Source organism: Suillus clintonianus (genome assembly GCF_016758775.1).
Source record: "Suillus clintonianus strain FC179 chromosome Unknown DEU56scaffold_44, whole genome shotgun sequence".
In the NCBI taxonomy this organism is placed as follows: Eukaryota; Fungi; Basidiomycota; class Agaricomycetes; order Boletales; family Suillaceae; genus Suillus; species Suillus clintonianus.
The window spans coordinates 135,997-158,359 of NW_024539268.1; the positions used below are offsets into that span (position 1 = coordinate 135,997).

Here is a 22,363-nt window from a genome sequence, read left to right on the forward strand (position 1 = left end):
CATGAGCGTCTTCTTCAGAGACGCACGCGCGATAGCGACGACCCGACGATAGATACAAGTTCGCCCGATTCCCGCGACGCTTCTCAAAGGTTTCATTCTCACCCTCCTCTGCGATAAACAGAATCTTTGGGATATCAAAAACAAAGCTGCTTTTCTGGTACGTCGCGCAGCTAATTACAGCCGGGTTCTGCTAAAGCCGATCGAGGGGGATTAGAATACTCAGACCTTAGCCCGCTCAGGAAGTTGGATGCGTGTTGCGATCCTATGCGTGATGAGCATTCGTGGCTTTCGAGCTGGTTGAAGAAAGGAAGGGTTTAAAGTCCGCTCCATGCCTTGCTTCAGTTCGGAACCAATTCGGAACACTCTCAAAATCTTCCATGGGACTATGCAGACTCAAAATTTAAGTCATCTCAAGACCGAGCTAGATTGCGTCCCGCCGCGTTCGTCATACATTCGACCTGTCATAGTCCCATGAATCGTTTCCACAACGCTCTCGATCACCCCTAGGCTCAATCAGACCAGCAAAGAATGGATCGGCTTCATCGGTTTGTATGAAATACACTGGATTCTACATTTGATTGATGAGTTGTACGACTCGGTGATAAGAGCCAAGTACAACCTAAGCTCGATAGTAGCAAGGTTGGGTCAGCACCACAGGAGTCCTGAGACTCGTGTGTCTCCTCCAACCTCGGTGTGTCACTTTTGCTGATGTGACTGACCTTGATGTATTTATTTAGTACAGACTCTCCCGCTGTCGCTTGCCGGTCACCATCTGTTGGTTGCAGCGCTTAGTATAATCAGGTACCAGCGTCTATCTTGCTGAACTGCCAACGTGGAAATACGCGCGCAGCATGACCTGAATCCTTAACTGCCTCTCTCCCTCTCACCTGAACTTCATCCACAGTTATGATATCCGTCTCCTCTTACCACACATCCTGCATACCACTCAATTTTCGACGCTCCGTGTCGTTCGTCGTTCGTTTCATTCCACCACCACGCCTAGGAGCTGGGAAGGCCAATTTATCAGATTTGAAGGTCGGTCACTCTATGTCACCTTTGCATTCGTTTCGTGATCTTTACGCCCTATCTGCAGTCATCAGCGGCAAAGATATCGACGTCCCTTCCCAGCGCATTCCCGCAGGCATTTACATATCCATCAATATCAAATCGGAGGAGACGCTGTAAATCAATCATCCAGCAAATCAGTAGTGTGGGGCGACCGTGATCCTGTAAAGTGTTCATGGAGACTTGCGCACGCGATTTGAGGACTAATATCATGTTTGTAGATCATTAGATGCGTCGCGCAAAATATCACTGGAATTAGGGCATCCTTCGAGCTCGATCGAATGCTGGGCAATGGAGAAGTTATTGGACTTCAAACGTTGTGGGACGAGCTGATCGGTCACGGAAATGAGCCTTTTGGTGGATATCTATATCGATGCTGTTCTTACACTTTCGGCCCTGATCAGAGCTCGGCAGGCGATGACGACGCGTGTCACTCAGACCTTCGCAGCGATCGGACAAAGTCAACCGGGCGCAGGGCAAGGCGAGGCGAGTTTCTCGTCACTGTCGACAGTGAGCTTGAGCTCGTCCATAAACTCATTTCTCCCAATCATCTTTCAGGAGACGAAGCCACACTTGGCACGCTGTGGGTGGTCGACGACGCTTATTCGAGCTGACTTATGCTAGTTTCTATTATCAGTACTCTGTTGCTTCTTCAACTCTCAACCCAACCTGAAAGTCCTCCATTGGCACCATTGCAGGATGAAAGCATCGGCAAATCCCACCACTGGAATTTGGGTGCCTCTATGATGTGCAGCTGAGACAACTCTGAGGAATCACAACAATCCAGCCTCGTCTTGGCGCGAGAGTCACTGACGCAATCTAATAGGTTGGGCTGACCGAGCGTTAGCTCGGGTTGGGACGCAGACAGGCGAAGCCGCTGGAAGGGTGGGGCACCTGCTTACGAATTGGACCATACCAGATGGAGTAGCAATGAGTCAAATAAATAAAATGGAACATGAATTGACATAACATGCGATATGAAATTATGAATGCCTGATTACACAAAGGAAACTAGTACAGAGTGTGGACTGCAGTGCGAAAATTCAAGGGAGTGGTGGGCAGGTATACAGAAGTCTGTAGGTACAAGGGTCGATGAACTCGATATCGTGGAGGAAAAAAAATGAGTTGCAGGAAGTGAACAGAGCGAAACTTCGCCCAGCTACAGCGGACATGTACTGAAACATTCTAGCAGGCTACATCATCTGGCACGCGTACATAGCATCAGCAAAGAAACAGAATAGTACTCATCGACCACTCAATGGGCGAGATGAACATCGCGAGGCCTCGACAGGCGAGCCAGACTCATAATTCAATAGAAATTCGAGTCCCAGGAAGCAAGCGTGTAGAATACAGGAGGGGTCTACTAAGAATAAATCGGAACGGTATCAAAGGGGAAAACAACAGGCGGTCAGCATTAGCAGATACACATAGTACGAGCTACTCTTAAGCAGCAGCGGGAGCAACGATATTGCTCGCAGTGTAATCCTGAGAAATCTATGAACACGATGCACCAGAGACGAGGTTTAAGGACAAACCTCCATCTCTGCATCAAGGTCGGCAACGCTCTTCTGAGGTCTTTCATTCCCCTTCCTTCCACGACCCCTTCCACGGCGAGCACCACGTGCAGCAGGCCTATGAATCGGTAAGACAACGGAATCAGCAACCTTGCTGTACGCACCTGGCACCCCTGGCGTCTGGAGCGGCAGCAGTGGAAGAGGCAGGAGCAACGCGCGACACGAGCGAAGCGGGCGGGGCTGGACGTGCGGGGTCGACTACGATTTCGATCTTCATCGGGCGTTCTGTAGTTGACGTGCGGGTACGATTTGGAAAAGAGATAGACAATTCATTAGTCGGCTGTGCTTTCAGCAAGGAAGCAGGCAAAAGGGGACGGATACGGGGAGCATGCCACTGTCCAAACCGTTACCAAGAACATTGTCGACTCTGTCCTCCTCCAATATGTCGCAATAGCTGAGGCTTGCGCGCGAATGGCCGCCCTGATTGGTCAAGGGATGAAGATTTGGAGTACCTCCCCGCCTGTCACTCCATAATGCTTGCACCGGCCTGGAACTCAATCCCGAGACGAACCATGAGGAATGACGTGCAATGCGACGGCACCAGAATTGCAAGCTCGAAGGGCGACAAGCCTTCAAACCAGCTCGCAACCTGGTACGCACCTCAAGAGTGTAGAGGCTGCGGGGACAAGACTCTGCCACCAAAAGAGTCTTGAGAACCCGCATATAGGCGTTTCTGCCATGCATGCACGTCGGTTTGGCAGGGCCAAACAGAGAACCAGCGACAACGGATCTCCGTAACGGATGAAGGGCTCTTGCGGGAGACAAAGGAAGGACATAATAAAGCAGGCGATACTAACTCCCATCGATCAATCGGTTGTTATATTGCTGGTAGGCCAGTGTACCATCACCCTTCCGTTGGAAATGAACCGCTGCGACTCCTTTTGATCGTCCAGCGCTGTCATAGTGCAAAGTGACATCGCGCAGGGCTCCAACAGTAGTGGAGAAGAGCTCCTACATTCATGGTTAGAAAATCTTCAAGGTCGTCGATAGAAAAACTACGAACCTTGATTTGTACTTCATTCACGTCCGTTGGTAGGTTGGAAACAATAATTTTATCGGCAGGCTGCCCACCGGTGGTGGCTGTGGCTTTGATAGCGCCGGCAGTGGCGGCGCGGGTGGCAGGATTGGCACCAGCGGTTCCGAGAAGTTGAGCTTTGGCTCCTGCACCTCCGCGACGACCAGCACCACCACGGCGGGTGCTCCTGGGGCGAGAGGCAATGACCTAGACATTATGGTTCGTATGACGCGTGGCGGAAAATTTTTGCAACTCAACACCAACCTCCTCGAGCGATTTGTCCATTATTTCAAGTTTGTAAAGAACGCGTGAATTATTGACCGGTGAAATTACTGCTGTTTGAGAGCCTTGACAACAAAGTAGGAGGGTTGGTGGTGGTGGCAAAGGGGCGACGCGAGAGGACCCTAACACAGCAAGTCGTTGATATAAGCCTTCGGAGTTTAAACTTTCTCAACTCAGCGTGATGTTTGCCTGTGGCCGTGCTTACCTGTCTCTTTCTGATCAAGGAGATCATCGCTTGTAATAAGGTTTCGAAAATATGTCCAGAGGACGCGGCGGTGGACGAGGCGGTGGAAGGGGTGGCTTTAGAGGAGGCGGTGGTGGTGGCTTCGGTGCAGGAAGCATGCCTCCTATGGGTCTCACCTTTGCAGACATACAAGCTATGTCCAGGGAAGGAGACGCGTTGTACCCAGTGCGGTGCATTAATCTTGTAACATCATATTGTGCAATCTCATTTTTATAACAGCCATTGGATCCTCTGCCTGTCCTCGCCGATTACTCTGCAGACGAGAAACGAATCTGCGATCTGCAAACAGGATTTGCTACCCGTTTACGGAAATCGGCATACTATGTAGTTGAAACGTCCAAGTCAAACGGTTTGAATGATCGTAAGTAGTCCATGAACAGCAGCTTAATGACTCTTGCTTTACAGACTTGGAGCGTTACTCTGATAAATATCGCCAGAGTCCTGCTTCTCAACCTACGCTCAAGCGGAAGGACCTCCACGCGCCCTTTTTCCCCTCGGAGATACTCGAGGGTTATTTCAATCCCAAAAAAAAACGCAAAGGTTGACATATTTATGCTCACTTCATACCGTTACTGACAACATCGACAGTTGAGAAGAAAACCACTTCAAAACGCCTTAATCTTGATGACTTAGCGGAGGACGCTGAGGACCAAGTATGTCACGACTTCAGATATACGTTCATTTTCGAAATATTAACAAACCCCTCAGGAGAAGTCAGGCGATGAACGCTCAGACGCTGGATCACAGCCAGTAGACTCCGACTATGACGTCGATGAGGAATATGACAATGATTACGCGGAGAATTATTTCGATAACGGCGAAGGAGATGATATGGACGGTCTTGGAGACGGCGGTGGTGGAGATGACGGCGGCGGCGGAGGTAAGACTCCTTGGACACCGTTTTCCTGTATTCTAGATATCTCACATCATGGACAGGTGATTATGACTAGGAGGATACATCTGTGCATCTCCTTAGTACGAAAGGACCTGTGGTGCAGAGACGTACTGCTCCCCACAAGCGACAGGTGGGCAGGCATGATTGGCGTTTTAAAAACCCTGTCATATTTCGACAGCACCGCCTGGGCCAGCTTGACACCCCCTCTAAAATGCACATGTTGCCTTGGACCCGTGCGACAGTCAGCATCCTCTCTTTTTATAGAATCAAGGCCCAAGGGATGATCCGAATTCTTCTTTCGCTGCGTTGTATTAGCCTCGACAATATTCACATGTCTACAATACAACCCGGATTTCTCGTTTTCGGGCCACCCTCAAAGTGGTGCCTATGTGCAGTGCGAAGATAGACTTGGTGCGCTAGACGCGGATCGGTGGATGACTGCTGAATACACTCCAGCTCAGCGCAAAATACTGGTAGAACCTTCTCGTGTGCGCGAATTCTGTCAACGAACGATCAGATGTTGCTCCCTGCTCAGTTTCATTCTGTGCTATCTAAGTATCATCTGCATCATCTCTCACTTCCAGCGCATGATGCTCCATGTAATAAACTTTTGTTGCCGAATGTGACCCCTGATATCGACTTTGCCACATATGAAGAACTCGGGTGAGGTGACAGCGGAATTAAAACTCTACTTGAGAACCTCCTGGTACTGTGCTCAATCAGCCACCACACTGCGATCAATAGTCCAAAGCTGATAGCTTTAATGTCAGTTTTGTTCTCATGATGAAGGAAGATCCACAACGAAGCGCTGCATAATGAACATTCTGACCATACCTGCTCCGAAAGGCCCCGCGTGCTTGCCTAGGATACACGACGAGGTCTACTCCCAAAGACAACGACGATGCTCACATCAAGCCGGCATCCCAGTGAATCAGCAAACTAGAAATTTATCAATCAGACCGCATGCACGCTTCGAACGAAATGCCGAACTACAACAGCGAATAACTCATGCGACGTGAGGCTGGCGATGAGCACAGTGGGGTTGGAAGCAAAAGTACTAGTGACTATCTTCTGAAAGGATGCGCGATTGTACAATCGTTTCAATGCATATACTGTGATCTAAATGGCATATTATCAGGGGTTACGATACGACACACATACCCTTAATGCACAGGAAAGTCTGTAAAATTGTGAGTGGCAGCATGGCTGCGCCCAAATCTTCCTTGAGGTACTACTCCGATTAGGAACACAAATATAGCAAGTGCAAACGGCTAGGCGAATTCAATGCGCGATTGTCTGCGTTTTGAATTATTCGTCGTCCTTCGACGAGACTGGGTCAAAACATCGGCCTCTCCGCTGCATTCCTCGGAAGCCGCTCAATCCCAACCAACGTTACCACCAACAGCCGCTTCCCGACTTTCTGTCTCCTGCGCTGGCTGCATAACCCCGCAGTGGCCATATGGACTTCGTATTTTTCCATTAGCCTCTCCGCCTGCGTTCAGCACCATTCTCCTGCCCTGGTCACGGACTGTGGAGAAGGATTTGATCAAATCCTGGACGAGATCCCACCTTGCAGTGTATGTGTCGCAGTCTGGATCGTCCTCAGAGAATTCAAAGTCCCATACCTGAATTGACTTCATGTTGGGTGCAATGGCTGAGATAAATGCAGCAATCCTTGCCGGATGATAAATTCTTGGAGCACCGAAAAATGCTCGAGATAGCGCCTCGTGTGCAAATCCTTGGTAAGGAACGTCGGGGGATATGTCATGTCCGTCTATAGTAGACCAGTCTACGGCAATGCCAACCGAGACTAAACATGGGCAATGTTGCAACAACAAGACGAAGGCATGCGGGGTGACATCGTCACTCTCATCTCTGTTGAAGTATAATTCTTCCAGGAGTGGCCAGGCCATAGCCATCTGCAAAAGGGAAGCCTCATCCAAATGGACCTGAAGGTTCACTTCGAAGTCGAGCTTGCGAAGATTGCGCATAGCGTAGAGCGGTTGAAAAGGTGCAGCTCCGATTGCATCAAAGGAATCAGACCGGTCATTGATGTGGAGTTGCACTTGTTGTAGTGAGCTGTGCACGCAGGCATTGGATAGACGGGAGATTGAAATCGGCAGGGCCCGTTGAGTATCTGGTTGATTATTGATGGTAATTGATAGTACTTTTGGGGCGATGGAGAGTGTCTCCATGAAAGCGTCCACGAGCTCCAGTGCGACGCACTTTATGTGCAGTTCTTGTAATGCGCAGAATGCAGGGTAGCGCAAGAGCTTCTGTGTATCCGCAGATATAGGCATTGAAGATAGGTAGAATTTGAGAAATTGAAGCGAGGGCGAATTGGACAGGTGTAGTATGGCTGCCTCAGAAACTTCTCCGATGCTCACATATGATAGATGAGACCAGCGTTGCAGCGAGGACGACATGTCTCCTGATTTCATGAGTGGATAAAGGCTAAGATCTGAGACAGCAGGGCACAACATTGGGATAGATAACAAGACGGACTGTTCGGTTAGACCAAAGGCGATACGGTTGGAGATATTGAGTGTCTTCAATTTTGGGGTTACGAACAACCGGATATATATAAATTTCTCGGTGGCAGCCTCGCTCCAGATAAGAGACATCAAGTTCGGGAGTAAGGGAAGGAAAAAGGGAGGGCAGCTGAGGGTACGCCAAATCTCGATATCTAGCGGATCCATCCCATAGATTGTTGTGTTGTTGAGTGAACGGACACGATGGGCGTATTTGGAAAAAATAAGCCAGTCATCGAAAGTCATGGGTCTTTGAAATTCCTGGAGAATGCAGTGAGTCGTTTATCTCTTGAGTTTTGAGAATGAGTTTGACGTACCAGTTTTCCCTCAACATGTTTCCATAGGCTTTGTGGGAGACATCTGACAAGCGGCGCAAGCCCACGTAGGTCTTGCCACAAAAGGTCCAATGCAAGTTTAGTGAATGATTTGCACGTCAAAGCAAGTGCAAGGAGTGTCTGATTTCTTGAGCACACCGTATTGAAAGTGTCATGGACCAGCTGGAAAACCTTCCACTGAAGGTCAAATATCATCATACAGCGAGTAGGCGCAGACAACGAAGTCGGAACATCACTGTCCCACTGTCCATCATGGGCTTGTTGATGTGAGTAGATTTCGCGTTGACTCGGACTTTCTGCACTCAGTGCGCTGGAAGACTGAGCCTCCATACCCGCAGCAGCGTAGGACAAAAATGACAACCGTCTGGTGACTCCGGTCAGTCACATGCCATGAGGTTGGAGGCTTCCGAGTCAATCCGCACAGATTTTAGGTAAACGTAAACTTCTCCAGGGCGGCCGCTTGTCCGTTGAAGTTCATTTAAGAATCATTAGCACTGTTAACATCAGCATTGATTTTACTCACGTGACGAGATCGCGTCGCGAGTTAAAATGCAAGAAAAGGGTTAGTACGAACCATCGTTAACGAACCACCCATCTCGCCGAGCAAGCTCACCACACTCTTTTATTTTGAACATGCAGCTTATTCTTCCCGTCCTCTTCCTTCTCCTGGCGCCGGTCGCCGTAACTGCATGCGAAGGCGACTGCATAGTCGATATCACCAACGAATACCTAAACCGCTATGAGAACATCTTGCTCACGGCCCTTCAGAACTTGGAAAGTGCATCTCAATTCATCATTGTTCTGCAGTCAAACTTATCATGGTGACACGCACAGGCGGATCAGATCAGCGAGAAACTCGTCCCCGCTCCAAGCCGTAGAGAGAACTCTATCGTGTATTTCGCCCCAGTCTTGAAAGCCTACAACAGTACTGCCTACAACAGCCTAGAGAAGGCCATATTCCCGGGTTACTTCCATGGAAAGTGTCAAGACGCAAACGGCGTGAACCCACCCGGGTGCCCAAACCCCGACTGTCCCAAAGTCTGCGGCACGCCCGGCTCCATGGTCCACTTCTTCTCCACCCTCACCGAGATCGTATACAACGAGACAACCGACATGCTCACCAGCTTCACAGCACCGGGGAGTAAACCGTACAACCAGATACAGCAGATGGTTATAGCGGACGTCAACAAAGGACAGATGAAACGTATGGAGAACCTGTCGCGCATCATGCCATTGCGCAGTCGCGCAGCGATACAGGGAAGAACCACTCACAGCATTCAGCAAGGCCTGAAGAAGATCATGAAGGAACTGCGACCGACCATGTTGGAAACATGCGGGGGGTCAAACCTGTCGTTGTGCAGTTGGGAGCAGCCTATGAAGGAATTCATCTTGCAGTACCCTTGATTCCGATCTTTCGCTCACAAACTACTCATTCCACTGCTGAAAGCGTCAATTCTGTTGATAGTTATGTTACAGTCAGTTAGTTGTATTTCATCCTACGGCCTAATCAACTTCAGAACATCGCTCACGACTCCCATGGCCGTTACATCATTGCCAGCGCCAGCGCCTTGGACAATGAGGGGTCTTTTGCCGTAGCGTTCCGTGTGGAACATGATGATATTGTCAGATCCTCCCAACGAGGTTGCGAACGGATGAGTTTTTGGGTATCTGTAGATTTGATTAGAACTAAGGATCCTTGTGAACTCATCGTCGACCTACTTCGCCAATTCAGCCTTTACGACTTTGTTTTTGACGTCAACAACGCCGACGTAGCGGAGGACATTGCCCTCATTCGCAGCCTGTTCACGCATCTGTGCAAAATGCGCGTCTTGCTCGGGAAGCCACCTCATAAACTCGTCCCCATTGGAAACAGCGCTCGGAGGAGCAGCCTGGATTAAAGAAGTGGTCTCCACCGATTGGTACCCATGCAAAAGCGGGAAATTTCCTTGCTCATCCTTCATCTCTGGAATGATACGCGCTAGGATGGTCAATTTCCGAGCGACGTCTGCGCCATTCAGATCGTCTGCGGGGTTAGGTTCCTGATGACTTGCATTTGAGAACTACACAAACCCAGGCGAAGTAAGTAAGCCATACCGTGTATCCTTGTGCTCGGGCTCCTTTAACTATCGAGGAAAAACTCTCGTGGCTTCCCTCCACGGAAGAATAGTTGTTGAAGATATAACTCATGGTTCCTGAGAAAACGCCCTCGATCTTGACGATCTGATCGCGCGCAGTCAGCCTCCATCAATCGTACCCCAGCCAACCAAAAACCCACTTTGTCCCCCGTCTCTACCAAATCCCTCAGCGTCGAGATGATAGGCAGCCCAGCGCCCACCGTCGACTCATGCAAATACCTCCCGCTCCTGCTCGCCTGGACAATACCCTGATACAACACCACTTCACCCGAAAACGCCTTCTTATTCGGTGTAACCACGTTGATCCCCGCACTCAACAACGCAGGATACAACTCCGCAACGTCCTGCGAGGATGTATTATCGATGAACAAAGTCTTCTCGCCCTGCTTCACGAGCTCCTGCAACGTGCTTTTCACCACGGAGAGGTCGACGGGCGTTTCGCTGGAATCGAGCGCATCCCTCCATGCTACGGGGTTGATGCAGGCATCTTTTGTAGACTTGAGCATGCGCTTGGAGGAGGTGAGCGCTACAAGATGGAAGCCATAGTTCGGATTTGCGATCAGCTGTTCGACGACTTGGGTCCCGACGCCTCCGACGCCTACCACAGCGACATGCAGTTGCTTTCCGGGATCCATGTTCTGTGTGTCAGTGGTGTAGGAAATACGTGTGCGATCACGGAGGTATCTTGGAAAGATAAGATCTCGAAATCGATTGCTGGTTCTGCCTGCCAAAATTGACCAGCGTGATTGCATGACTCACTCGAGCGTAACGCAGAAGTATCAACGCTGTAGCAATAGCACTTCCACCAGTTTACGTCCCAGTACCAAAAGGTCAATAAAGTCTATATTGCAGATCACATTGATAAGGAGTGTGCGGGTTGGTAGATGTAATAACGAGTGTAAAGTTTAAGTATGCTCTAAACGGCGGATGAAAGATGCACAGGCGCGTGCGGGCAGGAGGAAGGAAGGCATACGAAGCAAAATATGTATGTGTATCCGCGCCTGTGCATGGCGACTGGGTGGGAACGTATGATAGAACTGCAACCGAGGCTTGAGTCAAAAGAGTCACGAAACTCAGGGAAAAGCAACCCACACCCAGACGGATTATACACCGGAAAATCATGTCGCATCATGAACAGAGAAAATGAAAAGTGACTATAGCACATTGGAAGAAAGAAGTGGAGAAGAGTTATGGTGCGACGTGATAGTCCAATAATGTGTGGGCCGGGTCGATATTGATACACCTTTGTGTTATCTGTAAAAAAGAATATAGCTGCCGCCAAAATGAGAAAAAGCACGGCGGCCGGGAGAGGAACCAGGATAGGGAATGGGAATTGAAAAGAAATAGATAACCCGGGCACCCAAGGAATCGGGCTAAAAACACAGACGGGTGCCGGGAAAGTATACGATACTAACGAGAAAAGGAAGATTGTCGTGGATAAAAAGTAGAGGAAAAAGATGAAAATATCACAAGACGAGTCCCAAGATCCAAGAACACGCTCAGGGTGAATATACTAGGACCCCACGCGTGGACGCGAGGCCGATAGATAAATAAGCACGATCGGCTGGGAGGGGGGAGGGGCGTGGCGTCATATACACAATACGCAGCGGACAACGCAAGGCTTGATGATAAGATTTTGTTGTTTATGTAGTGATAGTCTGCGCCTTGTGCCGCCTTTTATACAAGCCCGAGTACCGTCGGGCAACCGAGATAATAAGAAAATGCCAATGCGATGTTGCGAAAGCATGATGATGAGGATCGAGCCGTGGTAGTGACACATTGAGGGGTGGAAAGAATAGATAGAGAATAGACCGCCAGCGAGTGAGGTATGAATGTCGTCGCTGAGTGGTGACCCAGATGTAATACATCTGGGGCAAGAAGCCGCGAATGTGTCCTGTGCGGGTGACCGTGACCGAAATAGACCGGATTATATGACAAGCAAGACAAGTGTGGAGCGGCAAGTCCATTAGACAGGTGATGCCATAGAAACGTGGGAGCCAACAGCCCAAGAGAGAAGACCACTGTGAAAATGATGCCGGATGGAAAACTTCGAAAGGATAATGTTATCGGTAAAAGAGGTATAAGACACTGCGCCACGGAAGATCACGTCGTCGGAAGCAGGATGTACGTCGGCTTTTTCGCGATCAGAGTGTATTAGGTTCAGTATACGTTCGAGGAATTCCGCGGCGAAAGAAAGGGAGATTATGTCGGGTGGTGAGGTGATATTAGTCTAGGGGCTGTTTGCCAATACGAAAAATCTAAATCGCTGTTCAACGATTTGACGATTTACCGCAATAACGATAATAGTCACCCACCTCTACACTTGATGAATGTGATAGAAATGAAAGTGCCACTCAAAAAGCGGGTGGAGGTAACTCGTCGGGGCTCGGCGAATTTTGGAACACTGAACTCGCGAAGAACCCAGCCTTGTCCTTGCCAGCACGGGTGACGCTAGGTCCAACTGACCCGGACTTCCTGGGCATGAAACCGAACAACTTCTTGTGCTCTTCAGAAGCGTCCGAAGTGGATGACATGTCCTCGTCAAAGGACATGTGGAATACACCGTCACTGGGCGTCCTGTAATGTTTGCGGGATGGAGACGGAGTGTTGCAGCTCAGCTGCCCACCGAATGGAAATCCTGCGCTCAAATTGAGTGGCGCTGTGCGAGGACCTCCCTCGAATGCAAGCTGTGACCAAGTCCCGGCAGATCTCTCGCGGGTGGGTGTTGATGGAGGAGAATGATCATCAACATCAGTGGTGTCATCACAGACTGGAAAATCTGCGGAGGAGACGGCGGAAGTGCGCCGTGCGGTACGGAGTGGCACAGCAGATTGGCTGGGAGCCGAACGGGAGATATTGTGACGGGTGGTTTGAGTATTAGATCTTGGTACAGGAACTGCCCGAGTGGCGGGGGTAGGGGAGGTAAGTTGCTGCGGTAAAGGGCGACGGCGACGAGCAGCTAGTTTTCCAGTCGGCTGAGAGGTCAGAGAAGGTGTCTGAGAAGAAGAATTCTTGGGCGTCAAAGTCATGGCTTGAGGGGAGTTGTCCGAATCAGAATCGGAACTGACAACAAAGGGGTCAAAAGAGTTAGATGCAGGGTTGTTGTTACGATGGGTAAAAGTTTGCGTCAAAGATGTTGTACCCTCAGCCTGCGAGAGAATAGGTGGTGAAGGTTGACGAATATTGTTGCGTCGCGCTTGCGCATTCGAAGAAGAGCTTCTAAGCGAAAGAATAACGGTACTCAGAAATGTTGCTGAGTGCATACAATGGGGTGTCACTGATCACCTTGTGGTTCCCTTATCTTTAGGTGCCCTGTATTGTCTACCTCGTGCAGTCTTGTCCGGCGATGGTGTAGCCGGATGAACTGCGAGCTTGGAGTCGACAGCATCGGAGTGAATTTTCTGCGTAGAAACTTTGGTAGGTTCATCAGATGACTCTGAAATTGGAGGCTGTGTTGCACGGCCCTGGGACTGAGGGACGAGCTGTTTCTGTTTCGGCTTTGGAGACCGATGTTGTTTCTGAAGGAGCTGTTGATGAATACGGGGAGTTGAAGGTCGTGAAGGCTGCTTGGTGATGAAAAGCAAGCCAGGTGTTTTCGTTGCTTGAACTACGACTGCTGGAGGAGCCGAAGGATGACGACGATGTGAGATGTTAGGCGACATGAAGGGCGGAGGATGTGGTTTGTGAGCAAGAAGCATTTGGTTAAGCGAGAAATGACGAGCGGAGCGACGACGAAGAGGTTGAGGACGACGACGACGACGTTGATGGTGATGTGAAAGTTTGGGAGGAATAAAAAACGAGGATATCGTGGGATGACTGATCTTCGGCGGATGACACATGGAGCTCTTTTTGTTCTCCGACACCGCGCAGTAAGTAACGCATTACCATGTATAGTATTTTGTGACATTTTTGATATCTGAGTCCGAATAAATCCGCATTTGGACATTGTTTGTACTGGTTTTGGGGTCTTGTGCCTTATTTCCAAATTAGGCCAGCTTCTTTGCACTGAAGATCCTCTGTATCTGCGCTTGCCTCCGTGGCGTATTGCTCGTTATTCGGAATCTTCCACTCATTCTCCACGGCCAAAAAAAAACAAATAGAACTTCAGTTCAACGGCTTCTCTCTCTATTGTCTGTTCGTAGGCTAGTACAATAACCTATAGCACTAGGAGAAGAGGCGGTGAACGGTGACTCTTGTCATTGATCTCCTAGACTACAATCACTGCTTGCACGCCCCTACCGTGCGTGCTTCCCTATCATTGCGTTTCACGCGCCTATTGACGCAAACACAACGTTGCTCACTCGAGGATTTATCCCCAAGAACAATAACATCATTGTAGGCTGTACCCTCCTGTGCACTCTGTACCTGCATCACATTCTTATCATACCTTCCTACTTCAGCGGCCGCTATTCTAGTGTGTGCCTGTGCTGCCAGCCGTGATCGCTTTCACGGACACACCTTACCCGGCATTTCCTTTCAAGTCTCCCGTGCGGGGCCGTTTTCGCCTTTCTTGGACGCCTCGTTGTACAGATCCGTCTCCCAAAAGTGTTTCTAGATTCTTACTTCCTTCATTATGAAATCTGCATGCATCACCTGCTGATATGAGTGGAGCCTGTAGCGTAAGTACTTCCCCACCGCTCGGATTTCATCACATCATATGAACGGAGGCGACACGCTCAAAGGCTGCGATGCCCTCACCTATCTACTGCGCCTGCCCCTACAATGTTTAACACCTACTTACGCCCAACATCTTCCGCCCTTTCTATCAGCTCGTATCAGCCTCCACTCGACGATAAGATGCTTTCTCTGTGAAAATGAGTACTGTCTTACAGCATCCCTTTTTCTGATCACATAGGTCGAGAAAATTCATGGAGATGCGCTTTGGCGTTCTACTCGGTAGGTGCGTGCGGAATCACTAACAACAATCAGAGCTCAGCATTCTGTCCCCCTGTAAGGTGTCATCGTAATAGCTCGCAGTGATCGCCTTGTCCTAAGAGGGAACGCAAATTGTTCGCATCCACACTAGGCATGAAGTAGGTTTAACCGAGCCGGATCATGCCATCTCCTTTGAGCCTGACGCCACAGCGTCATCGACCCTGGTTTACCTTGTTATCTCTTGCCAGTAATGAAGAAAGTTTAGAGTGAGTCGTAAATACGACAAGTGGAGAGCATCCCTGGCTTAGGGGCGAAGTATATTTTGTACCAATTTGTCGTTTGTGCATGCAATGCGGGCCGTATCATATCAAGAAGCTACTAACTTCCTTCTGTATGGTCTGGCTAGGGGAGACTAGGCCCCTACTGATAAGGTGAAGATGCAACTTACAAACGGCCATACGCGTTGATATCATATCAACTGCACGCATTGGTTCTGGATCCTAGCCGGGTCAAGACATACCCGGGCGTAACGGCTGAGTAGCGGAGAACTCACGACCTGTCATAATTGATCAACGGTCTTAACTTAGTAACACGGTAAAGTCCATTGGCAAAACTGTCCATGATCGATGTCTACCCAAATATCTACAATTCGTCATGCGGATGCTGGAGGTCCTCGCTCCCTGAAGCACCCTCGACGTCATTGTTGTTCGCTGGCTGAGCCAACCCAACACTCGCAAGAACATCCGAACGAGCGGTAGCAACACTTGAATGAATCTTGCCTTCTGTAGCCAGTCTTCCCGCAAATTGTGCAATCTCATTGTCGTATTCCTCCCACTCAGGGATCCGCCTCGCACGAGATAATTTTGGTTCTTTCTGTGTAGACCAATTATACGTCAGATGAATGACTGATATGGTCTAGGAGAGCTGACCGTAAGGGGGTTCTGGCACAAGTCGATAGTTTTGGCACGATGAAGGCGATCTGCGCCGCCTGCATATAACATTTAGATAGATAAGGGAGAGGTCTAAAGTGAGGTTGACAACATACACCATGTTTCACACTGCATCAGCCACGTCATCAGTAAACCTAAAAGACCACCAGAGTTCAAGTTTGCATACCCAAAGCCAGTCTTCATGAAGAGAGAACTAGTAGCCATCAATGACCTGCGTCACTTACAGTTATTTCGACTCACTATCGGCACGTCTCTTTGTATATTATTTGGCAGATCTTCGCTTACGTTAGCAAGTACCCTCTCGAAGACTCGCACAACTCACCTTGGTCCAAGTTAGCAAGTGAGTTTGGATCAGCCGAAAGCATCTGATATTGTCCACGGAGTATGTCCTGAAACCAACATGTCACTAAAAGTCCTCGGACGCGGTGAAGAGCAAACGTACTCCCGCGGCCATCTAAAATCCATTAGTAAGGGATCGTCATCAGAAGTAGCCTACGTACCTGGCGGAAACGGACGAGATCTACGACATACAGGGCACTGAGGAAGCATCAGATCGATTCCAAAGCGTGCAATCCACACATGAACTCACCTGATGTGATATGGAAGATCACCCAAGAACTCTTTCCAATAACCAGTTTTCCAGAACCGGAAACCTTCCATCTCATAGTTGTCATCGCCCATGGGTGTATAACCATATGGTGCACCATGCAAGTCGAGGTCGACCAGTTCTTGCAGATCCGCACGGACGATTTGGTCCGCGTCGACGAAGATGACTTTATTGAGGTCCATGGGAAACAGAACATCAAGGAAAAGAATTTTGTATGCCCAAATGATGCGTTGTTTTTCCTTCTGGGCGCGGAGCCAAGAAGGCCATTTATAAGTCACGAGCTCATACTGGAAGCCATATTCTTCGGCCATGTGTGGTATGAATTCCTGTAATACGACAATGAGGCATGTTGCAAGCAATACGTCAGGTCAACTGACCAAGAAAGAAGGCGATAGGAAATTTTCGATGAACCAGAACTTCACAGTGCTGTTGGTGTTGCGCAGGACACTTAGAATCATGATGGATGCGAAACGCTGGAAAGGGAGAGTTAATGGAGGCACCGAACATTTTTAGACGGGCAAGGGAGCCTACCTCATAGAGCAGCCCAGAGGCAACTGTGAAGATGTTGATGTCCGCTTGTGCGGCTCCCATCTCTGCGACTTCAGTCGTGCTCTCGCTCTTCGATGTGAAAAGAGACGAAACCCTGAAGTAAAACTTCAGGATCATCAAGAGCAATAGGTAATGAAAGAACACCCACTTTGACAAAATACCGCCTATGATGGTTTGGGAATGGCCTGAGCGTTGCTGTAACCCCGCTAGCACATCCACCTTCTCCATGCCCGGCTTCCGCGACAGCCTGGGGTAAAGGGTCAGCCCTTCAAAGCTCATCACGGTGAACTCCTCTCCAGAATCTTCCACAGAAGGACTATTCCACCCCTCACTCCCCACGCTGGCCATCTCATACACCTCACGGCCTCCTCCTTCGCGAATATCAAGTTTAAATGTGCCTGGACGAGCTTTGAACTGCAGGTAGCCAAGATTCGCGACAACCTGAGTGTCATCGACTACGGACGGAGTATGATTGGTAGATGGAGATGAAGTGGTAAGTTGGAGCTGTACGCCTCGAGGAGGGCTGTTGGACTTCGGCTCCCGTGCATGCCCTTCTACGACAAGGTAGTCGAGCGAGAATAGAGCATGGAGACCGTCAGGTGGAAGTGTGCTTGGCTGAACGTTGTCGAGGTCGTAGAGAGCCTCTCGTGGGCGAACGAGCCACGAGGAGGGAACATCCATGCCAAGGGTATATATCGGGTCTACGGACAGGCCATTGAAGGTTACTTGCGCCGGAATCTCGTTACTGGGCTGCTCTTCAGTGCTATCACGAGCAGACAAACAGACCCACCCACCCTTTGCCGTCATATTGTACGTGAGGCTCAACGCTGTACCGATAAAATCGCTTGAGCGGGATCTGTGAATCCGATTAGTTTGGCCAAGCAGTACGAATGGGTTTTGCAGACTTCGGAATGTAGAGCTGGATTGAGGTACAGTTCAAAGTACACCTCTGGGAAGAGCTCCTCGTGTTTCTATAGTCACCTACATCAATTCGACGATTTTACGGTCTTGATTATGACTCGCCTCTAAGATTGTGATCCACTTTTGTGCTCCTTCACTCAGGGGATCAAGGAGCAGTACAAGGTGTGTCAGTGGATTCTCTCGATCACCGAATTCGAATTTTCTGCAATCGGATAATTCGTTCAATATCACTTCAACGCTGCATGCAGGTGAGGAAACACATACGTGGAGTTGCCCGATAAGAGTCTATAGTTGCTGGTCCTAGGTCTCGGTGCGCTGTCAAACAATCCAGCTTCACTCGGATCTGGCTGTTGATCTGCGTAGATAATCGATGACGCCACCGATACGAGATTTGCATATGCAACCCTGTGGATACAAAATCCAATATCAGAACCCGGAAGCAGCATAGATCAAGGCCGCTCACGCATCAAGCTCTGTGTCGTCGGCAAGAACATCCTCAATAGCTTGTGCCACACGTCTGATTCGTTTCTTCATTTCATACGTCTCCAACGTCGCAAAGTCTTCAGACACGAACTCTGACGCAGAAGAAATGGGACCGATGAGCTATGCATGAATTTTCAGTTTCCACGTGGGACTGAAACTATAATGAGCAGCGTACTCGGCCATTAACAATGATGCCTTGTTCTCCAGGCCGAAGGCCCGCCTCACGCGCGAGAAGGCGACTTGTAGTCAGAAATGCTGTGTGCACTGGCGAATCAAATTGGCGCCGTATCATTTCGGTAATGGGGGCCTGTACAGCATCTTGCGTTTCCAAATCATCGAGCGCTCGTTTCAACACATCTGGAGAGAGCTCCCCAAGGTCGCTTGTTAACCCAACAATCGCAAAGAAGGATGACAGATTACAGCCAGCTGAGCCGGTAACGGGATTGTGCAGGAATGTGACGCGTGATTGCGATTCCTTTCTCTACGTGCGTATTAGCAGGAAAGCGCGCAGAGACACAGGTTACTTACAGAAACGAATGCCACAGCCTCCCGAACCAGTGCTTGCCCCTCTGCCGAATCCAAATTAGCGATGACAATCATGCTCACAGGCGTCCTTTCGGCATCTGACAGTGGGAAACAGAATTAGCATCGCCCAAACCGGACAGGTAATATGTCAATATCCACCCGATGTCACCCATGCGCATGTGAGCGGGTCCCATCCCGTGCGCTTACTCAAATCGCCAAGATCAAACATTTTAAGGTTCCCAGTACTCGACGAAGGAGCATGCACTGAAGAAGCTGCCTTGCTGAAAATGTACGGATTCCGCCTCGAGAGTGTCGTGGGGAGGTCATAAAAGAACGTTGATATGAGTGGCACAGAAACGTCGGTTAGTTCTCTGAGGTAGACCTATGGCGTAGGGAGGTAAACGAGGCAGTTAATAAGACAACAGGACGAAGAAACAGATGAGGGAATATACAGAGAATTAAAATGCTTACCAATTCCTGTAGTAACTGCATCTGCCCAACTGCCTCATTCTGCAAGTCTCGTAAGAAATTATCCCCTACTTCATACCACTTTCCATTGATAAACCCTTCCCCATCCTTGCCGCTCACACCAAGCCTTCTCATCCACCGCCTTGCGCTCTCAAGAGCTTCTTCAACGCTAGAGACCTTCCCGCTAGCTATGTCTGCAAAGTTATCCGCTGTCCCAAGAGCGTTGAAAGTTGCATGGACAATACTCCAAGACAGAGTAGGGAATTGCTGCTGGGTGTGCGCAGTGGATAACTATGGGAGAGAATAATCAAGTAATGTAGAATGAGGGCAAAGCGAAGGGCATACAGAGCGGAAAAACGAAGCCACTTCTGGACGATTGAATTTCTGTGCGACGTAGTATATAATTCTGGCCATCTTCAGGCCTATCCGCGCACAACGATAAGGATTATTGTCGAGGAAAAATAGTCTCCTCACGCACCGTCTCCATCGTCGGCAGAAACTGGAACAAAACCCCACCTAACAGGGAAGCCGCGGGCAACGATGCCATCCACTTGACTTGCAATGAGGGAAAAGAACCGAGGCTGCGAAAAGTCAAGAGCGAGGACGACATTAATGATGTTGACCCGCAAACGCAAATAAGGACTGAAAAGTTGAGTGGGATGCGTACGGAGGAGCTAAATATGTAACGCGCACCAAACAAGTTAGCGTGTCACAATCAAAGCCATAATGAGTGCATATACCCACCTGCGTCAAGTCCGTCCCCCAGTCAGAGTATTTCGTGTCCTCCTCAATATCATTCCACGATAATATGACGCCGCCGCCCTCTAACCTATCTGAAGAGTCAACAAAGCCATCTAGGAGGTCGTTCCACTTCGGAGGAATATTATATGTCCTCTGTCCTTCATTCAAAGTCGCTGCTTCAGCATTGCTCTCGGTATCCGTGCGCAGAACTTCTTGAACAAAACGCTTCTCTGAACCCAACGGTGTGCCTTTCTTGACTTTCAGTGTCGACGGAGGTGAGTCGAACGGGCCCGAATGCACTGGGTGCACGACAAACTCTATGGCCTGCGACCTCGACAGACCAAGCTTGACGAGTGAGCGAATAAGAGCGCGTTCGCGCGCAAAGGTACGCAGGAGCCTGAACTTGAATCAGAACTGAACAAACTTCCGGACATAACACAAGACACTGAAGGAAAGTACAGATGATCGAAAGAAAGGTAAAGACAGAAAACGCACCCAAATATCCCAGCTTCACCCTCCAGCACCCTCCCATTGACCCATACCATGTTCACACCCATCATCGCCTTCCCCCAGTTATCTTGCACCTCGTCTCGTACTGTGTCCGGCACACGGACTTTGCGCGCAAGTGGAGCAGCATAGTGAGGGAAATTCGTAGACAGCGTGTGCAACACACTCAGCGGGGCGAGCGAATTTTCCAATAAGCATGAAGAGATAATTGGGGGGAAGGAAGCGGGTTCAGAAAGGAGAGAGAGAAAAGATGCTGCTTTGAGGCCAAGGTCTGCGTCATGCGGGATGAGCACTGGGTGACATAATAAATGCCAAATTACCTTGAATCTCTTCTTTGCTCAAGGGGTTATTTGTGCCAGCATTCTTCTCCGTTTCAGTATCAATGTATGACATGGCCTCGAAAATACAGCTCAGAACGTCCTTTTCATTCCCTTCCTTATCCTCATCGCCAGAGGAATCGTCACGAGAGGTAGAGGAAGCTCGCTTCCGGTCATCCACAGCGAGGTAATCCATCTTCTTCAAGTCCAGTGCAACGCCGTACCCGGACAAATACGGGCCATCTGATGCAATGATAGGCCGAGCCCAGCGTAACACATACTCCACGTCAAGACTCAAAGAGAGTAGTGCGCCGTGTAGTGAATTGAATTCAGGTGACATAAGATCAGCGTAGTGTATTGCTGTCCATCTGGGGGCGTTGAGTGATGGCTGAAGAGGGAGAATATGATCTGTTTGGAGGCGCTTCACTTTTGGTTGGGACTCGGAATCCGAGGCTGCAGCTGAAATCTCGACCAGGCGCTTGAATTCTTCTGCATTGCATGCAACACTTCCATACCAATCTATCCAATCCTCGCATCCTTCCCTTCCACTTTCGTGTATGTGCTGTGCAGCAAGCTTTGGACTTGCGGCATGTAAAGCTAGCCCAACATTCACAGCAGCTGTCTCCGGAGGCAGAAGGTAATTTTTTGCGAGGTCTAAGATGGCGTTGTGCGATTCTTCCGGCGTTGCGGGTTTCAGTGGGAGGGGGAAATGATTGAGGAGTGAAAACAGGTGCTCTGGAGAGGTAAGGGCCAGGGTTTCTCTGGTAAGTTACATATGATATTAGCTGCACGAGAGGGCCAAGTACATGATTCGAACTTACAGCGCCTCAAGTAATGGATCTGCAGCACTGAAAGAGGAACGCAAAGACACGCTGACCGGGGGCGACGCGCTGGAAGCAAGTAGCCCGCATCCAAGGACAATAAGTGCGCTAGAACGCATTATTGCTGACTCCTAGGACCTACAAGCCTACGTAGTCAGTAGACCAAATCAAGTGTGCTGCTCAGATTAAACCGCAAGGTCCTACTAGACACGTCGCCAAATCACGTGAATACTGTGTGTATTTATTTTCTAATATTTGTGCGTCGTCTGTAAATATTGTCGATCGATCTCCAGTATTAACAGGTCCGCGGCTTGTCAGCGCTTCAGCGGGTGCCTTTGGGGCGCCTCCTTACGAAGTCATCCGGTACTCTAGGTTCAAGGTGTCTCCGGGTGACTCGCGTTACTATAGGTTACTATGGCTGTGGGCCCATGCGACGAAGAATATGCTGTCCCCCAGGTCCCCCGTGCTACGAAGCTCAACTCAAGGTTTGTCGTTCTCACGACGATCAACATGATCATTACAG

General features: G+C 49.5%; 8 protein-coding genes across 8 annotated transcripts; 3 read left to right on the forward strand and 5 right to left on the reverse strand.

Annotated features, from left to right (window-relative positions):
- Positions 1-528: 528 nt before the first annotated feature.
- On the forward strand, positions 529-1,679 carry DEU56DRAFT_756843 (uncharacterized protein; the record flags this gene model as incomplete). The annotated part of the gene is made up of 7 exons (XM_041350068.1): positions 529-545; positions 607-691; positions 743-801; positions 905-1,035; positions 1,094-1,181; positions 1,295-1,575; positions 1,624-1,679. 7 exons carry the CDS (start codon positions 529-531, stop codon positions 1,677-1,679), a joined length of 717 nt encoding a protein of 238 aa, XP_041207550.1.
- Positions 1,680-2,055: 376 nt separating this feature from the next.
- On the reverse strand, positions 2,056-4,039 carry DEU56DRAFT_808788 (uncharacterized protein). Its single transcript, XM_041353440.1, has 6 exons — positions 3,919-4,039; positions 3,643-3,861; positions 3,437-3,590; positions 2,744-2,864; positions 2,601-2,697; positions 2,056-2,550 (listed from the first exon to the last, which is right to left on the reverse strand). Exons 1-6 carry the CDS (start codon positions 3,937-3,939, stop codon positions 2,509-2,511), a joined length of 654 nt encoding a protein of 217 aa, XP_041207551.1. The 5' UTR covers positions 3,940-4,039; the 3' UTR covers positions 2,056-2,508.
- A 109-nt stretch (positions 4,040-4,148) lies between these two features.
- On the forward strand, positions 4,149-5,599 carry DEU56DRAFT_808792 (DNA-directed RNA polymerase III, subunit Rpc31). Its single transcript, XM_041353441.1, has 7 exons — positions 4,149-4,345; positions 4,400-4,529; positions 4,586-4,720; positions 4,769-4,833; positions 4,889-5,060; positions 5,117-5,205; positions 5,254-5,599. The coding sequence occupies exons 1-6, from the start codon at positions 4,193-4,195 to the stop codon at positions 5,128-5,130; spliced, it is 669 nt and encodes a 222-aa protein (XP_041207552.1). The 5' UTR covers positions 4,149-4,192; the 3' UTR covers positions 5,131-5,205; positions 5,254-5,599.
- A 669-nt stretch (positions 5,600-6,268) lies between these two features.
- On the reverse strand, positions 6,269-8,403 carry DEU56DRAFT_808797 (uncharacterized protein). Its single transcript, XM_041353442.1, has 2 exons — positions 7,924-8,403; positions 6,269-7,867 (listed from the first exon to the last, which is right to left on the reverse strand). The coding sequence occupies exons 1-2, from the start codon at positions 8,269-8,271 to the stop codon at positions 6,452-6,454; spliced, it is 1,764 nt and encodes a 587-aa protein (XP_041207553.1). The 5' UTR covers positions 8,272-8,403; the 3' UTR covers positions 6,269-6,451.
- Positions 8,404-8,470: 67 nt separating this feature from the next.
- Positions 8,471-9,409, forward strand: DEU56DRAFT_808799 (uncharacterized protein). Its single transcript, XM_041353443.1, has 2 exons — positions 8,471-8,711; positions 8,772-9,409. The coding sequence occupies exons 1-2, from the start codon at positions 8,575-8,577 to the stop codon at positions 9,343-9,345; spliced, it is 711 nt and encodes a 236-aa protein (XP_041207554.1). The 5' UTR covers positions 8,471-8,574; the 3' UTR covers positions 9,346-9,409.
- A 28-nt stretch (positions 9,410-9,437) lies between these two features.
- On the reverse strand, positions 9,438-10,711 carry DEU56DRAFT_913599 (homoserine dehydrogenase-domain-containing protein; the record flags this gene model as incomplete). Its single annotated transcript, XM_041357542.1, has 4 exons — positions 9,438-9,609; positions 9,661-9,980; positions 10,036-10,161; positions 10,217-10,711. The coding sequence occupies 4 exons, from the start codon at positions 10,709-10,711 to the stop codon at positions 9,438-9,440; spliced, it is 1,113 nt and encodes a 370-aa protein (XP_041207555.1).
- Positions 10,712-12,430: 1,719 nt separating this feature from the next.
- DEU56DRAFT_738384 (uncharacterized protein) lies at positions 12,431-13,774 on the reverse strand (the record flags this gene model as incomplete). Its single annotated transcript, XM_041348655.1, has 2 exons — positions 12,431-13,272; positions 13,402-13,774. 2 exons carry the CDS (start codon positions 13,772-13,774, stop codon positions 12,431-12,433), a joined length of 1,215 nt encoding a protein of 404 aa, XP_041207556.1.
- Positions 13,775-15,509: 1,735 nt separating this feature from the next.
- Positions 15,510-22,056, reverse strand: DEU56DRAFT_808815 (glycosyltransferase family 24 protein). Its single transcript, XM_041353444.1, has 27 exons — positions 21,841-22,056; positions 21,023-21,780; positions 20,691-20,973; positions 20,199-20,592; positions 19,933-20,128; positions 19,800-19,876; positions 19,458-19,745; positions 19,146-19,368; positions 18,990-19,084; positions 18,637-18,942; positions 18,442-18,581; positions 18,243-18,383; positions 18,081-18,180; positions 17,963-18,028; positions 17,852-17,913; positions 17,206-17,802; positions 17,040-17,151; positions 16,886-16,981; positions 16,491-16,834; positions 16,402-16,438; positions 16,344-16,355; positions 16,224-16,290; positions 16,142-16,176; positions 16,068-16,094; positions 15,997-16,009; positions 15,881-15,939; positions 15,510-15,824 (listed from the first exon to the last, which is right to left on the reverse strand). The coding sequence occupies exons 1-27, from the start codon at positions 21,957-21,959 to the stop codon at positions 15,594-15,596; spliced, it is 4,878 nt and encodes a 1,625-aa protein (XP_041207557.1). The 5' UTR covers positions 21,960-22,056; the 3' UTR covers positions 15,510-15,593.
- Between the last annotated feature and the right edge of the window lie 307 nt (positions 22,057-22,363).

What these genes read in the sequence shown, in the direction of transcription:
- DEU56DRAFT_808788 (XM_041353440.1), bottom strand. Translation starts at nt 3,939, where the DNA reads ATGGACAAATCGCTCGAGGAG. An exon ending in CAACCGATTGATCGATGGGA is followed by an intron (nt 2,865 to 3,436) that starts GTTAGTATCGCC and finishes CGTCAACTACAG; the next exon opens with AACGCCCGATGAAGATCGAA. An exon ending in ACCTTGATGCAGAGATGGAG is followed by an intron (nt 2,551 to 2,600) that starts GTTTGTCCTTAA and finishes TAGATTTCTCAG; the next exon opens with GATTACACTGCGAGCAATAT.
- DEU56DRAFT_808792 (XM_041353441.1), top strand. Translation starts at nt 4,193, where the DNA reads ATGTCCAGAGGACGCGGCGGTGGACGAGGCGGTGGAAGGGGTGGCTTT. An exon ending in TGAAACGTCCAAGTCAAACG is followed by an intron (nt 4,530 to 4,585) that starts GTTTGAATGATC and finishes CTTGCTTTACAG; the next exon opens with ACTTGGAGCGTTACTCTGAT. An exon ending in TCCCAAAAAAAAACGCAAAG is followed by an intron (nt 4,721 to 4,768) that starts GTTGACATATTT and finishes CAACATCGACAG; the next exon opens with TTGAGAAGAAAACCACTTCA.
- DEU56DRAFT_808797 (XM_041353442.1), bottom strand. Translation starts at nt 8,271, where the DNA reads ATGGAGGCTCAGTCTTCCAGCGCACTGAGTGCAGAAAGTCCGAGTCAA. An exon ending in AACATGTTGAGGGAAAACTG is followed by an intron (nt 7,868 to 7,923) that starts GTACGTCAAACT and finishes TGCATTCTCCAG; the next exon opens with GAATTTCAAAGACCCATGAC.
- DEU56DRAFT_808799 (XM_041353443.1), top strand. Translation starts at nt 8,575, where the DNA reads ATGCAGCTTATTCTTCCCGTCCTCTTCCTTCTCCTGGCGCCGGTCGCC. An exon ending in TTGCTCACGGCCCTTCAGAA is followed by an intron (nt 8,712 to 8,771) that starts CTTGGAAAGTGC and finishes ATGGTGACACGC; the next exon opens with ACAGGCGGATCAGATCAGCG.
- DEU56DRAFT_808815 (XM_041353444.1), bottom strand. Translation starts at nt 21,959, where the DNA reads ATGCGTTCTAGCGCACTTATTGTCCTTGGATGCGGGCTACTTGCTTCC. An exon ending in ACTTGCTAACTTGGACCAAG is followed by an intron (nt 16,177 to 16,223) that starts GTGAGTTGTGCG and finishes ACGTAAGCGAAG; the next exon opens with ATCTGCCAAATAATATACAA. An exon ending in TACAAAGAGACGTGCCGATA is followed by an intron (nt 16,095 to 16,141) that starts GTGAGTCGAAAT and finishes GATGGCTACTAG; the next exon opens with TTCTCTCTTCATGAAGACTG.